This window comes from Corvus brachyrhynchos, unplaced genomic scaffold (genome assembly GCF_000691975.1).
Source record: "Corvus brachyrhynchos isolate BGI_N302 unplaced genomic scaffold, ASM69197v1 scaffold92, whole genome shotgun sequence".
Taxonomy (NCBI): domain Eukaryota; kingdom Metazoa; phylum Chordata; class Aves; order Passeriformes; family Corvidae; genus Corvus; species Corvus brachyrhynchos.
Window position 1 is genome coordinate 4,669,960 of NW_008236973.1, and position 16,635 is coordinate 4,686,594.

The window sequence follows — 16,635 nt, forward strand, 5'->3', positions numbered from 1 at the left end:
AAAGAGGGATAGGAGATTGTTTTTGCAATTGTCCAAATGAGAATTTGTCAGGGCATCAGCAGACAAGCAGTTGACAGAATACTTGCTCCAGCTGTTGACTTTGCAGCTCAGTAGCAAGGCTGAACTTGGTGACATGTTTCTTGTTTGAGAGGATTCTTCTTAAAGTCAATTGCCTCTAGTGATTGAAACTTGTTCTGTTGTAAACATGTAAGGATAAAAAGCTATTGCAGAGTATAAGTGGATGTCTGTCTTAGCTGTATGTGTTACTTTTGATGTTGAACTGATGGCCCTTGTCCTGACAAGGGCTGTGTTCTGTAGACAAATGTTAGAATTGCCTCAGGTGTACCTGTCATTCCCTTGGCTGTGTACAATCAAAATAATCATGTACTAGGAGGAACTTACCAGCTTGTGCCCTGGAAACAGTTGGGGTAACAGAATACACTGGGAAGGAATAGAAGAACTGATATAACCTGTGATCAGAGTATTTTCTAAGGAAGCTGCAACTATATGACAACAGCATATACTAGTGACTAGAATACTTAATTTGACATCATTCATAAACTGTAGCCTATTTGACAGCAACTCACAGGCATTAGCGGTCATACTAGCAGTGACTAATATTTTTCCACTACTTTCGTCTTATCATGAAATGTAGAAGAAATTGTGTTTCACAGGGTAGATTTTTCTGAAGAATCTTGCTTTTTTCCATTTTTAAATTAGAGGGCATGTGAAGGAGATAAAAAATATCTTCACTGGGTAAAAAATATCATCACTGCCAGTGATGATAAATTCTCAGAGGAAGCCTCACTCTAGAAGCCTTTGGTAAATTTTTGTCAGCAAACAAAGCAAGTTACCAGTGGACATGCATGTATGGTGGAAAGGTCTTGTGTTCATGGCTTTGGGAGGCACAGGTAACTACATCTTCCATTTTGTCCCCACCCAAGTCTTTCTGAATAAATCAATAAGCTCTTCATACTGCATACTTTTGGTACTGAAGCTCTGTGACTGTACAAAAACAAAAAAGAGTGCAGCCATGTTTTGAGGTGTTTCTACAGCAGTAATACTTTTGCAATAGCATCCTCCAGTTCCCAGCAGGGACTCCTTGATTTACCTATGTCAGCTATACCAAACTGCAAATTGGGAGAATCCCAGTATTTCCAAAATCAGAGTTGTAGAAGAACTTGAGTGAGACATCTGTTAGTGCAGCGTATATATTACTGAAAGGGAGATTAGTAAGTGTGTGCTATAATGGTTAGGTTTCATGCAGAAAAATGCCAGTTTGCCTCAGCCTTCACTAACAAGTAAAAATCAGACTTTGACCATTTGAAAGTTTCCCAGTGCTTCTTTTGTTTGTGTGTATGTGATATGATTTGCCTCTGGTGGCCATTCACAAATGCTTTTAGTTGAATATGGTTTTAAATTCAATACCCAAGATGGTATGTCTGGAATGCATTTCGTAGTTTCAGGTGGAAGCTTTTCCTGGATGCCACTACCCACTGTCTCCTCCTACATTAGAACTAACATGCTTTCTCAGATAGGTTTGTGTAGATGGTCCAAAGTTTTGCATGCTCTGCTGCAGTGCTGACACTTCAGTGACTTTTTCTCAAGGGTCATTTTGGCTGTTTCAATTTGGATTGGTTAAATTAAAGGTGAAAAGTGTTAATGATAGTTGTACCATAATTCTTGATGCTTTATATTAAGACTTCCAAGACTATCCAGGGGTGGCCCTTAACACAGCAATTTCCCTTAAACTGAATGGGGTGCTTCTTTCCCAGGCTATCATAAAATTAAGAGTACTGCTACTTACTCTGCTGTCTTAAGACTTAAAATAAGGGGAGAAATTAGCTTCACATAGCAAAGAGCTTAAAAAAACCTGTTTCTTTTTTTACCTTAGAGTCAGAAGTTAGAGTCTTCTTCAGACTTCGTTTTTACTGTTACTTAGGATCCTTCCTTAGGTTGCTCCTGACTGCTCTAAACCTCACTGAATCTCTTTTGATTTGCTTATGGAATTGTTGTAACATGTTAATTATCCCAAAATGGGACAGAGCAGTGTGCAGCTTCATCTCTAGAGTAAAGCTGATTTAGCATTAAGGATTGACATTTGCATTGAATCACACCACCACATTACCATATACTTTTTGTACAGAAAGAGATTTGAGAGTAAATGGCCAAGAACATGCATAAATGAGATGAGAATGATAGTCAATTTGTTTAAAACTGAGATGAATGCACAACCTGGTATGCAGGAAGGCGATTCCCAGCATATTTTTCTGGTCAGAATTTGAATACAGGATTGCTAACTGGAACATAGACTGCACTGGGAGAGTTGGTGAACTTTGCTCCCTTGCATTAATTCAGGTCATAAGTATGTATAAAATCGGAAACTGTCGATTAAAGTACCTTTTTTCTTTTCATGGTACATTGCTAGAACTTTATGGGAAATTGTATTAATTTTTCCATTTCCTTCCCTCGCATAGCACAAATATTAAGTGACTAAAGACCAAACTAGATGAATGAAATTTTCAGAGTTAAGGCTAACAGCAGAAGTCAGCTAGTGTAAAACTGCAGCAGGGTTAAAATTAATGGATATTTATCTCTTACTGTGGAAGGAAAGAGGAGCATGTATGATAAAATTAGTCTCTATAGCCCATCTAAAAACAGCTGCCAGACAGTGACTGAAGGATAGCAAGCTGAAGTCCAGGATAGAAGGAAGCAACTGGGATTTGTTGCCAGAGGAAGGACTTTTACATATATACCCTGATGACTGGTTTAGCATGGATTCATTCTCTGTAGGTGTCTATCAGGGTTTGATTATTTGCATATGTTTTGTATTTCTGACTGAGCTATGCAAAATGAATCACAATCTTAGAATGGTTTTAAGTCTAATGTAAGCTGTCTTTAAACAATACTGCCACAGTACTCCCTGATCTTCCTTATGTAAGCAGCAGAACCATGTTGCTTGTAAGTGGCACCAACTGTGTGAGATTGGATGAAGACAAACAGGGGGTTTTAATTTTTCTCTTCAGCTGTCTTGGTGACCTGAGGCAATTCACAATATTGCTTCACTGTCACTAGCGAGAGAGAGGCAGTAAATTCTATGTGGGCATGGGGGAAGATGCAGGTGTGCTGTGCTAAAGCTTACCTTATGCCATGCTGTAAAATTTCATTATTAAGCTTTCAGATTAACTTACTGTTTTCAATCTGGTTTTCAGTGCAATAATTGCATTTTACAGTAATAGAACTTCAGGGAGGGGGAGGGCCAGGAGAGAACCCACAAATTTTGAAAGTTTTAAGTTGTGCAAGGATCATCTTTCACAGAGGAAAAAATACTGTTAAGCACATCAAGCTGAATGGGAAGTGGTACAATCAGTGAACTCTTGCACTAATAAATCTCATTAGTTTGGCTGGAAAGACGCTAATAAGGATGACACAGAGAGCAATGAAAAAGCATCACACTTCAACTTAAATAATTGTAAACGTAAATGTCTTCCACAAGGTCAAGAGCACTTATGTTACAGAGAACATATTTCTCTGGGCTTCTTTTGAGGAGAGTTCTGGTAGTAACCTTGCTTTACCTGTCCTGAAACAGATTTTTGAAGGCACTTCAGCATGTTAAAATATTTGAGGTGTTAGAATGGGTTTTTCAAAACTGTTGTCTTTCTTCCAAATGAGAATGAGCCCTTTTCTAAACAACAGTAGTGTAAGTCTTTTATGTGATGTTTTCGAGATTTAAATTCCATTAAACTACTGATAATGTTAATTGTTTATCTAGAGGTAAATGTTGACTTTCACTGTGCCATCAATTAGATAGTAAGTTAAAGGTAAAACACTTCCGTGATTTTATTAGTCCAGCTCAGATTGACAGCAATAGCAGAGCAGAGGGATGGGAAGGCTGGTCAGGTATCCCTTGTGAGCCTGCTTACTGATAACATTTTATTACATTCACAATTACTGTTTAACTGATAGGCTGTAGCACACCTTGTATTCTTAAGAACTCACTGAATTTAATTTAAAAAAATAGTGTTAGCCTTTGAATCTCCATGTTGGCTTCCATTTTCTCTTGTGTGTCAAGGAACTTCATGCAGTATCCGTTTTCATTGTTAGGTGGTTGATGAGCTTTATATGTGGGTGGTTGCAGGGATGTTAGAATTTAAAAGGCTGAATAGCATATCTCTGCAGAAAGTCCTCTTAGCTTATTATGCATTTTGGTTCATCCAGGTAAGTTGAGCATAAAGTAGAATATATAAGAATAGAAGACCTAGTCTACTGAAGAACTAGATTAACTTATATATTGCACATCATAAACAGTATTGTAACAGACCTTTTTTCTTTTGATTGCCTAATTAAAAACTACTAAGGAATTGAACCAGACTTCTGTCTATTTAATAGGCAAAAATCTCCTTATAGTATTTTCAGTATTTAATGCCATTTTTAGTGGGGGAGATCGTGGTGCATCATTTACTAAAAACCTAATGTGAAGTTGGGTGTAAATGTGAGGTAGAATTTTTTGGGGTCGATTTTTGACCCTGTTGTATGCATTCCATTGACTTTTCTCTAATATCATGGAAATTCCTGTCAAATACTACAGCAACAGCTGACTGTGAACTCTGTAAATATTTTTTAAATTATTAGGGTTGGGGGTTTTTTTCAGAGAAACAGGCAGAAAAAATGTTGATGTCAGTTAGAAAGCATTAGCATTTCTGAAGGAAGTTATCTTATTCTGTAGTTATGTCAAAACAATGCAAATACCAGTCAGTTCAATCCAGATAGTGATAGGACAAGGGGGAATGGTTTTAAACTAAAAGAGGGGAGGAAAAATTCTTTACTATGAGAGTGGTGAGGCACTGGTACAGGCAGCCCAGAGAAGCTGTGGATGACCCATCCCTGGAAGTGTTCAAGACCAGGTTGAATGGGGCCCTGAGCAGCCTGATCTAGTGGGTGGTATCCCTGCCCACCTCAGGAGGGGTTGGAACTAGATGTCCCTTCCAACCCAAGTTCATGTCTTAATCTCGAAGATGTCTAAAAGACTATTACATTCACAAACATATTTACCTTGCTTCCTTTTCCAGCAAGTCCTTTATAAGTGTGGTTTTACTTGCTTGCATTTGAATCCACATATTCAGCCCCTTCATGGGGCTCAATATTTCTGCTTGGTAGTTGCTGCATGCAGATGTTACATCTAGACATTACTGAGCATACATTCTTAAAATATCTGGGAACAAGTCCTCCCTTCCTTGTTATTTCAGAAATAGGTCCTGTAGTATCATAGCATCAGCTCTTTCAGTTGAGAGAAGGAAAAGCCTACCCTTTTAAAATCCCCACTGTCTTTATTTTTTGCTTATAACACAGTTAACTGCTGAATACAACTCAGCTACTAGATGTAAGAAGACTGTCTAGCTTGAAGAATTTAATTTCTATCTTTGGAATACGGTGTATCCTGTTCTCTGGTATATGCTAATATATGACTGTATTGTAGTTATAATACTGATTTTATGCTATGACTATAAACAACGGCTGAAAGAATGGTTGGAAAAGGATCTGGAAAGTTGCAAAATAATATTAGATGTTTGCCCTTTGAACAGTGGCCTCAATGGGATAAAAACTTCCATTTCCTCCACTTTAAAAATCAAGGCAAGTAAGTGTTGGGTAGCCGTGGGCAGTCCTTACAATTCTGTATGTCAGGAATGAAAACTGGTTGTGTATTAAAGGTTTTCTTGAATTCTCCTATAGACAAATCTTACAGAAGTTTGTTTACATGACTGCAAACAAGAAGTTTTCAAGGAATCCTCACTTCCCATCTGTTACATAACACCTAAACTGCAGTGGCAACTTGGCAATACACTTAAAGATCCTGGACTTCATATATATATATTAATGCTCCCTTCAGTCCTGACACTGCAACACACATCTGTTTGAGGAGTTATGTACAAGCTTATACAGCTGTTTTCCTTAATTCCAAGCATCTTGTTATTGGTACTCTGTCTCAGCAAGTTGCAGGGAAAATTTTCACTGACCAAACGAGTCTCTTTTTTTTGAGTTTAGCTTACTGATACAAGTATTAAAGGTTTTAACTTAAAACCACAGGAAAACATAGATCACTTTCTAAATGTTAAATTGACCACTGAAATGGAGTAGTTGTGCAAAAAGATTAATGAACTGTTCCTGCAGATTTTCCAGTCAAAGATTTGGTGTTAGCAGACTTCTGGCAGTTCTTGTTAATGAAGGAATTCCCCAGTTAAAATTATAATTAATTTTAGAACAGCCTAATCTCACACAATGAGTGCATTTTGATTGTCCTGAAATAACAGAACTGACTCTTTCATCAGCTATGCAATATGCACCTCTACAGAAGTAACTAGCAGCTGAATGTACAGAAAATAGTGAAGTTTTTAGAGCCCTTTTAGTATCACACATTGCTTCATTAGAGCACATACAGCAGAGCAGCCTCAGCTGTATAAGGAGCCCTTTGGTTATTGGAATTCAGACTGAGAGAAGAATCCTCGGCCCTTCTTGGGAAGTTGAGAAGAGGGGGGAGATGTAATATCAACTTTATAGTGCATTAGTTGGGGCTAATGGTTTTGGATGACATGCTTCTCTCTTTGGTACAGCTCCTATCCCTGTGTTGACTGACATTAACAGCACAATTCAATTGTCCCATTCCAAGTTGCTGGTGGCATTTAAGAAGCATTAGCATGCTCAGAACATCCACAAGGCAGATGCAGACAGAGAGCTGTGCTCAGAGCTGCCTGCTGGATACCACGAGGAATGTTCAAGGGCACTTTGTTTCATGCCCTAGATGGTATTCTCACTAGATGCCTATATGTAGGCACCAAATAATTCTAGCAGAAATGATCGTGAAGTGATCACACACTTGCTAATGCAAACAAAGCCTTTTTATAGTTTCTTCTTTTGCCAAATTTGAGAAACCAGCATGTAAAAATAGACATCTCTCAGTATAGCGGGTGTTAATTTGTCTTGCCATGACAGATTTGTAGTCTATATTTGGTCTTAGAATTGAATGAATATTCTGTCTTATAGATTAAATATTATATATTTTTACACTAAGCATGCTGAATTCAAATTTCTAAATATAACATTTTCATCTTAGAAAAATCCGTTTTCTTCAGCTATATATTTGTCTTAAGATCTGAATCTGTTGCTGAACTACTTCCTCATAATCTTTGTCTGTTGTGAACATGTTCCAGACTGTAAAATGAAAAATAAATAAAAAGCCCTTATCGTATAATTCTTTTAAATAACTTGTGCTTGGATAGGTCTTAAAACAAATCCTGAATTGAGATTTCCATATATGTTTAAGAACAGCTTTTAACCTGGACCAATGGAAATCATTTACTGTGTATCTGAGGTATCTGAATTAGTAGTTTCTGGAAAAAATATAGTATCCAATGAACAAATGGTTCTGATGATAGCTTTTCTTTTTCTCTTGGGATCTTTTCCAGTGTAGTCTTCCCTCCGGTTCTACCTTTCCTTTTAAAAGAAATCTTTCTTTTTTAATCTGAGGCTCTAAATTTCCCTAGCTGTGGATTTTAAAAATGCCTTGCCTGTCTGTACTAAGCTTCCTTAAAAAGGTGATTTACCTCATGTTATCTGTGACATTCAGGGAATGTTAGTAGTCTATGATTTGCACTTTCCCTTTTCTCAGAGGAGGCATTCCTCATTGGGTGCCTCTGAAGAACTGGAACACCTGCTGCTCTGTGGCCATTTGAGGAGCTCACATGGGAGTGGTTATCACAGAATCACAGAATATTCTGAGGAATATTGGAAGGGACCCACAAGGATCATCAAATCCAACTCTTAAATGAATGACCCGTACGGGGATCGAACCCTTGACCTTGGTGTTATTAGCACCATGCTCTCACCAACCAAGCTAATCTTATGTCAGTCCAGGCCATTCTTGGAGATGGGAACAAGGGGAAATAGGGTAACTGCAAGGGCTCTTGTAAAGTGCTGATGGGTAGAGCTGGGCTTCTAGAATGAAACAAGGTGTTTACCCAATTACAGACATTATTTGTAGTGCTGGTGGTGATGTTACCCAGAGAATAAAACAGTGCTGTCTTTGTACTTCCCAAAATTTTGGAAGTCTGAAGTTGGAAGGGATTTTTGATACCCCATAGCACTCTTACTCTAAACTGATGCCTTGTCAACTGGACTGCTGAAAGATAAAATATCAAAAGATGTTACTTACAGGATTCTTAGAAAGTTGACAGACATTGACTCCAGTGTCACAGATTCAAGGTAACTTTTTCCTCTATGAAATAAAACTTGTAGCATGGTTAAGGTAATTCTGCAGCTGTGGACAGGAATTCTTGCTCAAATGCAGAGAAGGGGAAGGAAAGGTTAGTTCAGGCTCTTTTTTTTTGCATATGTAGCATTCCAATGAAGGCTTCTGGGCTGGAACTCTGCAAATTAAAATCTGTTGTCCATAAGCACCTAGTTCTTCCACTCACCTAAGGAAGGACTTTGATTGTGGTAGGAGAGCTGGGTATCTTTACAGGCATTGGCAAAGGTGATAAGGAATAAAACAAGGGTTAGGGTTTTTGGAGGGATTTTGTGTTTATATCCCCCCAATTCTGGTTGAAAATGAGAGATTAGATGCAAGATCTTGAACACATCCATCACTAGGACAGATCACCCTATAGCAATGTTTCTACATTTGAATAGTAGTGTTGGGAATAAAGAGTTTAATTTAGTTGAATTGCTACATTTGAGTTGTCTCCTAACTCTGTTGTTACTTTGCCTGTTATCTTTGTTTCTCTGGCCTATTTAACTTCCTTTTGGAAACTAACTACAAGGTAAATTCTTCTTTATTGAACCTAAATGCTTTTAAATAAATTGCTCTTGTTACTGGTCATCTGGGGGGGGGTGGTTTTAGTGATATGGTGTATCACAATTCTTGAGAAATATATTTCTAAGCTCTCATACCATAATTGCATATACTTTACCCAAAAAAATCCCTCTGCAGGCATTGTTTACTACCTTTATAAAATCTATCATTTTTTAGGGTAAAAAAAAAAAAAAAAGAAAATCTTCACAGTACCTACATTAAATAGGTTCGTGGTTTGTAACAAAGTTATGATCCTTATTTCAATAGCAAACTCTTTCATAATGTCTGTTAAGGTAGAAGTTGAAAGGTTTTTTCTGAAACAAATAATAGAACCCAAGTAATTTCAGATGTCCCCAAGAAGCTGTCTTATGTATCAGTCTTGAAACTTGGTATGTTGAAGATTGAACTTGTTTTTATTAAATATTTAACATCCTAGAAGTCTTTCTAAACTGCTGGTTTTGGAAATCCTCATTAATTTTTCTATTGTCTTCTTATTCTTTAGTAGTTTATTCAATTTATATTCTGAAATCTTTTTCAAGGTGCATTGGAACATAGAATATCAAGAGATTTAAGTTATCCGTGGATGACTATGTGATTTCATGGTACTTGACTGTCAAATGTGTATTCATCTATTTAGGTTCAAACAAAGAAGGAAGAAACTTTGCCACCATCACATAGTCAAAACATTCCAACTTTTTATTTTCCTCGAGGATGTCCTAAGGAAAAAGTGAATATAGATGCTGTGATTGCCAAAATTGAGAAAATTTTCTCTGAATTTCCAAATGAGAGGGCAACGTTAGAAGATATGGGTAAGGTTGCAAAGGTGAGAACTTGCTGGCCATCTTCTTTTTGTACTATACTCCTATGGAAAGGAAAGATGAGTTCTCTGTGCTTGGTTTTCTTGTATTGTGTGTTTCCATCTCCCACACCTTAGTATTCAACGATATTCTACATTGTTGATAGCACAGTTATCTGGAATTTTTTGCATTAACTGTGTATCAAATGACCTTCCAAAAAGAAACAAACATTAAACCAAACCTTGAACTACTTTTTTTGCTGCATAAACAACCAAATACTGAAGGGCACATTGTATGTTGTTCTCCATTCCATATTGACCGAGAGACTTAGGGCAAAAGCATTGCTAATACATGTTTTGTTTTCAGGTATTCACACTGGTTGGTTTTTTTTTCTCATTCTGCAGTGTGCTGAACCCCTGTTGTAAAGACAGAATGGTTTGGTAACTTGAGATTATAGCCCTCAAGTTATTCCTGAAGAGCTAATTTAGAGTTATGGCAGAGTTACAACATACTTAGCTTAGAAAGCAACAAATATTTTTGAACTTGTGTAAGTTTAAAGACAATAAGCTAGTTAAAATAAACTTAAATTTCCATTTTATTATATTGAATCAATGCTTATCTCACTGCAAGTCCTGGTCTTGGTAATGAGTCTCAGGTTCTCATCCATGTTCCTGTCACTTTGTCCAGGGTCTAGAAAATAGAAGCTAAGACTGCTCACAGGAGCAGGATGGGGGTTTGCCTCTCCAAAACTTTTTTACTGCTAAGCTGAATTATAGGATCCCTGTCTTCCACAGCTCCTTACAACACAGAAGAGAGGAGGTGGGGATGAGACCCCACTCCCTCAGCAAGGAAGGTGAAAGGTTCTAGTCACCTACAATTCAGTGATGAAAGACACCTCCCTGAAGAACACTGTCTGAGGACAGTATTCCTCAAACTCACTTTTAAAAATTTGTTTGAAGTACTGGTTAAACTATTGCATGAGAAGTAATTGTACTTTTGCTGCAGTGACCTTACACATCTTGCAGTATTCACAGTCTTAGCAGAGATTGTTGGGGATGCCAGCATGTCTGAGTGCTCCCAGCTGGAGTCGCTTTTAGGCGAGTTGGGCACTTGGCTGGTGCGGCTGTAGACACTTGGAGCAGACACAGAAGCAGCACTTGAGGTGTATGTGGGGAGCATTGGAGTTGGGAATGTGTAACTGTTGAGTACCCTAAAGCAAGATACTGCTGCTCAGATCAGGCTGGCCTTCTACTTAAAATTGGATAGAGGATGTGCCATGCACATGCAGGGATGCAGATGAGTTGAACCATCCTCCGAGCCAGACAAATTGTCAATTTGCTCCAGTTCAGAAGGTCTGTAAGTGTGCTGTCTTGAGCTTAGCTTAAAGATATCCAGCTCTTGAGCAGAGCTTAAGATGGACTCTGTTCAGCTGCTTGGAGTATGGACAGACAGGCATGTGACTCTCTGCATTAGTTTATTAGGAATGCTACAAGTTGCCCTGTGTTTTGCTCTCCACTTTTGGATTTCAGCCAAAAGCAGTTGCTTAAAATGAATTATTTCAGAAGGTGAAGCTGGTTTCCAAAACAGTTTTTAAAATATCTCTTCCCTAATGCTTTCTTCTTAACGCTTGTAATTTTTGAAGGATCTATAAATAAAAGAGTAGCCCTCAGATAAGCAATCAATAAACTGACTTCATGTATACTTTCATTCTAGGCTTGTGAATGCCCACTTTACTGGAAAGGTCCTTTGTTTTATTGTGCTGGAGGTGAACGAACAGGATATGTGTCAGTTCATAAATTTGTTGCAATGTGGAGGAAGTAAGTAGATTACATTTTTTTAGAAGTACTGCATTTTTTTTCATTGAAATGTGATATTTTAAGCTCTGAATGCAATCCTGTCTGGAAAGGGGAATAAAACACTTTCCCATAATCAACCATTGTCAGCGAACGTGTACATGGGAAAATGTAACTAAATAATACTTTAACATAAACAAATCTTCATTTACAGTGTTTATAGATTTTAAAATGTTTGGTAAATGACTGACAGTTCATGAGAAGAGTGAAAACCATGGCCCTAACTTGTAGATGCCAGTTGTGGACAAAATGCTTTTTATTTCTAGTTCTCATCTAATATTAATTTTAAATTGTACTTTCATGTAATCAATTACATGGTGTACCTGCCTCCTTTAACATAAATTTAAGAGACAGTACTGCTTTGATAAGTTCACTTGGAGCATGGTTTGACATTTGTAATTAGCTTTTGAATAAATGTTGTTTCATAGGCCTTGCTCTAGGATGCCTGCATGAGGTAGCATGAGCAATTTTCCGTGTAGAATATTAAATGGAACTATTTACATTTCAGAGTACTTCAAACCTGCTATGATGATGCTGCAAAGTTTGTTCACCTTCTGATGAACCCTGGATGTAACTACTTGGTGCAAGAAGACTTCATTCCTTTTTTACAAGTAAATTGCAACAGAAACTAGTTCTAGGAACACCAAAAAATTATGAACTGGCAAAGCCCTGAGTTGTTTGAACTAAACATACTTTTCATGGTCATCATTAAAGTTTATTGATAATATTTAGTGCAACTGACTTTGCATGATCCACTAAGATGCCAGTGAGTGACTTGTTTTACAGTTAATCATTTCGTATAAGGTGAGGTCTTTTTTAAGTGCCATGGTAAGACTTAAAATCAATTGCAGGAATAGCACCTGTGTTGGAATCTTTTATGTTTCAGAAGGCAGTTAAAGTTGTTTAAGTCAGGATAGGCCTTTGGAGGGCAAAGGAGAAGTGGGATATGAATTCAAAACCAAGTAAATCTTTGTTGAAAGAACAGCAAGCACCACCTATAGAAATGACTGAATAAAACCTAAATTGGCTTTACTGCATCATAGTCAGCCACAAAATTACAAGCTACGGCAGTCAGTAGTGTTCAAAATCCTCAACTAACCTAAAATATAGGAAAAAAATCCTATAATACTCCTAAAATATAGGAAAACTTTTGTTTATGTGATTTCTTTAAAAGATAATTTTATTTTTAAAAAGATTTGTAGTGTTATTTATGTGAAGCCCTGGTGAAAACGAAGTTATCAGTAATGATTGTGGTAGTTAATTTGAACTTTTTTGGTTAAGGAAGCAGGTGTGCTATTCTTTGCTAATTGTTGTATATGGTTACTAATGAATACTCTTCGGGATATTGTCATTTCTTTTTTGTAGGATGTGGTGAATAGTCATCCAGGCCTTTCATTTTTAAAAGAAGCATCTGAATTCCATTCTCGGTATATTACAACAGTAAGTGATTTATATCTGGAAAAGCTATTTTTTGGTTAACTAAGAAAATCAAAATTAGTCAATACGTCTAAGCATCCTGTCCCTTGGGAAGGGTAGAGTAGGCTGTCAGTCTTCATTTCTACGTAACTAGAAATCTTGTGGGAAAAGTGTCTTAAGCATCCTAGTTCTTAACATTTGTAAGGAATTGCTGAATTTGATACTAGTAAGAGAAGCAGTGAATTGTAATGGTGTTGGATAAGTTAGTGAACATTAAATGAAGAGCAGGCCGTTATCTTAAACACTTGATTGTGGCTCTAGACTGTATTCATTAGAATCCTGACCTTAATCTGGGATTAATTAAATGAAATCTTGAATGAAACATCTATATTAATATGATTATGTTCAGTATTAAGTGAAATAATGATGATACTGAAGCTGCCTGCCACTTTTCTCTCTGGGGACTTTTCTTCCAAGGAAGGTTTTTTACATGAAAAGTTTCATTTCTGTCTTTGCAGGGTTATGTGACTGAAGTATTTGTTCTGTACCCAAGGGAAAAATCAGTGACATTAAATTTTCTCAACTGTAGACTAGACAGTTGATTCCAGTGAAGTCTCAAAAGATTAAAATTCTTCAAAATGACATCTAGTTCACTTTCTTTGTGCATGTGAAAACTAGCTTAATGAATATTTTCCAACAAAAAAAAAAAACTATGCAGAGTTGATCATCTTTTGTCCATCTTATACTTTGACCCAGGTTGAAATTGTGGAACTTTTTTTTTGAGAGCATTTGGGTTTTGTTCATTATATCCTTACAGAGACTTGCTGGCCTATCAAGTATGTCCTGCTGCATTAGTTTTTGCTTCTTGTTATAATGATTACCTGAGCTCACAGAACTTTCTTGTCAATTGTGATTGAAGGAATTGTTCTGCCTGTGAGTTGTTTTGTTTCTTAATGGATTCTGGGTTGTATCAAAGCCTGCTCTGGTCAAAATTGTGAAAACTTGCTGCCTGTCCTGAAGAACAGTAGGAAAGAAAAGGTCCTGCCATTTCCAGTTACTTTTCTTTGGAGGAACAGCTTATTTGAGTAGGTCTGAGTCTAGCAGTATTGAATAAATTAGTGCTGGAAGTATTTTATTAGCACAATTTAGTGTAGACTTCAATAGAAATCGGTGTTTAATCAAAAAAAATGGTGTTAAATCGAAAAGTAAACTAGTATGAATATATCAACAATATTTGGAACACCATTCTGCAGATTAAGAAATGGCAGGAGCACTCCACCCTTTTCTTGTCATATTTTAGGACAGCATAACTGTTCACAGAGTCACAGAATATTCTGAGTTGGAAGGGACCCACAAGGATCAAGTCTAACTCTTAAGTGAATGGTGCATACAGGGCTCAAACCCACAGCCTGGGCATTATTAGCACCATGCTCTGACCAACTGAGCTTGGCATAGTCTTCTAAAATTCTGTCCTGCAAGTTATTAAGGATAATTATAGATTATTTTACCTATGATGAAATAAGGCATTTCATACCTGTATTCAATTAGCTTAACCTTGCTACATGAAGTTTTATCTAAAGGATACTTCCAGTTGCAAACCAAATGAGCCATTCTTCTGCTGGGTTTTTGTAAATACATACATATATGTGTGTGTATGCATATACATTACATACATCTCTTTGGCACATGTTTTGTAAGCCATGAAAGCAGTCTATTCTGTCTGCTAAGATATGGTATAGGTTTGTTGGTCAGTCTAGTGGTCAGGTTAGTTACATATGGCCAAGATAGAGCTGAAATAAGTTAAAAATGTTTGCTGTGACAAATGAGATATTACATTTATTCTGCCAGGATGTTACGTGCATACCTGAACTATAAGTTCTTGAAATTGTAGTCTCTGTATTGCACCATTTCTTCTCCCTTCTGACAAAGCACTCTGCAGAATAGTAAAGGCAATTCTCTGACAATTTGCTTATACTCTGCCTCAGCTGACTTTAGAAAACAGTTTAAGTCTGTTCCCAGTTGTCTTTACCAAACATTCAATTTTGTTCTTATTTTTAGACCAGTTAAATGTATAACAGATGAGATAATGACATGCAGATGGATTAGGTTGCAAGGCTAAGGCAAAAAACTTTTTAGAAAAAATTGCTTTGTAGTATAAGCCAAAAATGGGCCTTCCCTAAACTCACAATTAGAATTAAGTTAATTAAGTTTCAGAAGCAGAATAATCTATTCTTCTGTCTGAAGTCATGGAACCAGCTGTTCTTGCTCGAAGTAAGAACTGAGGAGCTTGCTGCACTAGAGTTTAAACTTTCTTTCAAAGCTTCATAAGTACATTACTTTTCTATGTGTAATTTAGAAATGATTGGTTAGTTTAAACTATTGATTTACTGCAATTAAAGTCTGAAGTGATAAAAACAGCCTGTAGTTGTGAGGACATTTTAATTGTGGGGAAGGGGTTCCTAAAGAGATGGGGATTTTAGTTAGTAATTGCTCTGTTGCAAATGAAACACTACACATGCAATATTGAGTCTTGCCAGTTAGCAGGTATAATCAGTCACCAGTTGAGCAATTATAGTTCATAATATGTTTAGGTTTGTTGTCTGGGTTTTTTCTGTTTATTTGTTTAGTGGTGAATGACTGACTTGAAATGTACATCTGGTTGTCTTAAGTCAAACTAATTGAGATGAATACTGAGTTCAGTAAAGCAGCAGGAAAAGCATATTTTAAAGTCTTATGTTTGTAAACTAAACCCGAGAAAATTACACTGAATGCATGAGTTATCCAAAATAGCCATAGAACCATTAGTTTGGAAAAGATCTGTATGCTCATTTAGTTGATGTACATGTAAAATTTATTTAAACAAAAGTGTTGGATACTCAACTGGATGCATTTGTTTCTGGTTCCAGTATCGGTCATGGCACAAGAACTAGTCATCTTTCTTGCACAGATTTTTCTTTGTTCTTCACTTGGAACATATCAATGTACTACTTTTAATGCTATTAACAGGGTTATTTTCCAAGGAACTTCAAATAGAATGAAGTTAAATGGGGAAAAACATTTTCTCTGCATCTGCAGGAAGTATTTCTGTCAGATGTAGATTTGTTGGGTTTGTGGACTTCAGAAGTAGCAACATCTGCTGTACGCTGATCCTTAAACAGTCCCAATTCTATTTCTGTAAATTCATTTATGAAGTAAAACAGTCTTATAGCAAATGCAGGTCTTTAAATGTGAAGTAATAAGATACATTAATATGTTTAATAGATTATATCCTCTAGATCTGGAAGACTGGAGGTAGTGAAATTGCCAATAGACATATTTTGGCTAGCATATTCTGCAGCATTACTGAGTGAGACATAGATACTGCAGCATTGAAATAAAACTTACCTAGATGAGTTTAGGTGTAGTTTAGAAATGGTTTGGATAATGGATAGTATGACACAAGCTCTGTCTAATGAAAAGAATAGAAATAGGAGAAAGATGGAGCTTTCTAATGCAGCTGTACTAAGACATCTTTGACAAATACTTGGACGAGCATTTAACTACCATAGCTAAGGTTTCTTTCCATTTTCTCTTTCTTGCAGGTCATACAGAGAATATTTTATACAGTAAATAGGTCCTGGTCTGGGAAAATAACTTGCAATGAGCTCAGGAAAAGCAACTTTTTGCAGGTACATAACATGTAAAATTTTGCAAGACAGATATTTCTACAAGTTTTAAAACTGCA

General features: G+C 36.7%; 1 protein-coding gene across 2 annotated transcripts in view; it reads left to right on the plus strand.

Annotated features, from left to right (window-relative positions):
• PPP2R3B (protein phosphatase 2 regulatory subunit B''beta) overlaps positions 1 to 16,635 on the plus strand; it is a 52,590-nt gene that overhangs the window by 26,255 nt on the left and 9,700 nt on the right. For both annotated transcript variants that reach the window (XM_008629335.2, XM_008629336.2), the window contains exons 2-6: positions 9,483 to 9,668; positions 11,356 to 11,459; positions 12,004 to 12,106; positions 12,861 to 12,935; positions 16,493 to 16,579. In XM_008629335.2, the coding sequence (XP_008627557.1) occupies positions 9,483 to 9,668; positions 11,356 to 11,459; positions 12,004 to 12,106; positions 12,861 to 12,935; positions 16,493 to 16,579 (555 nt within the window). The remainder of the gene's footprint in view (positions 1 to 9,482; positions 9,669 to 11,355; positions 11,460 to 12,003; positions 12,107 to 12,860; positions 12,936 to 16,492; positions 16,580 to 16,635) is intronic.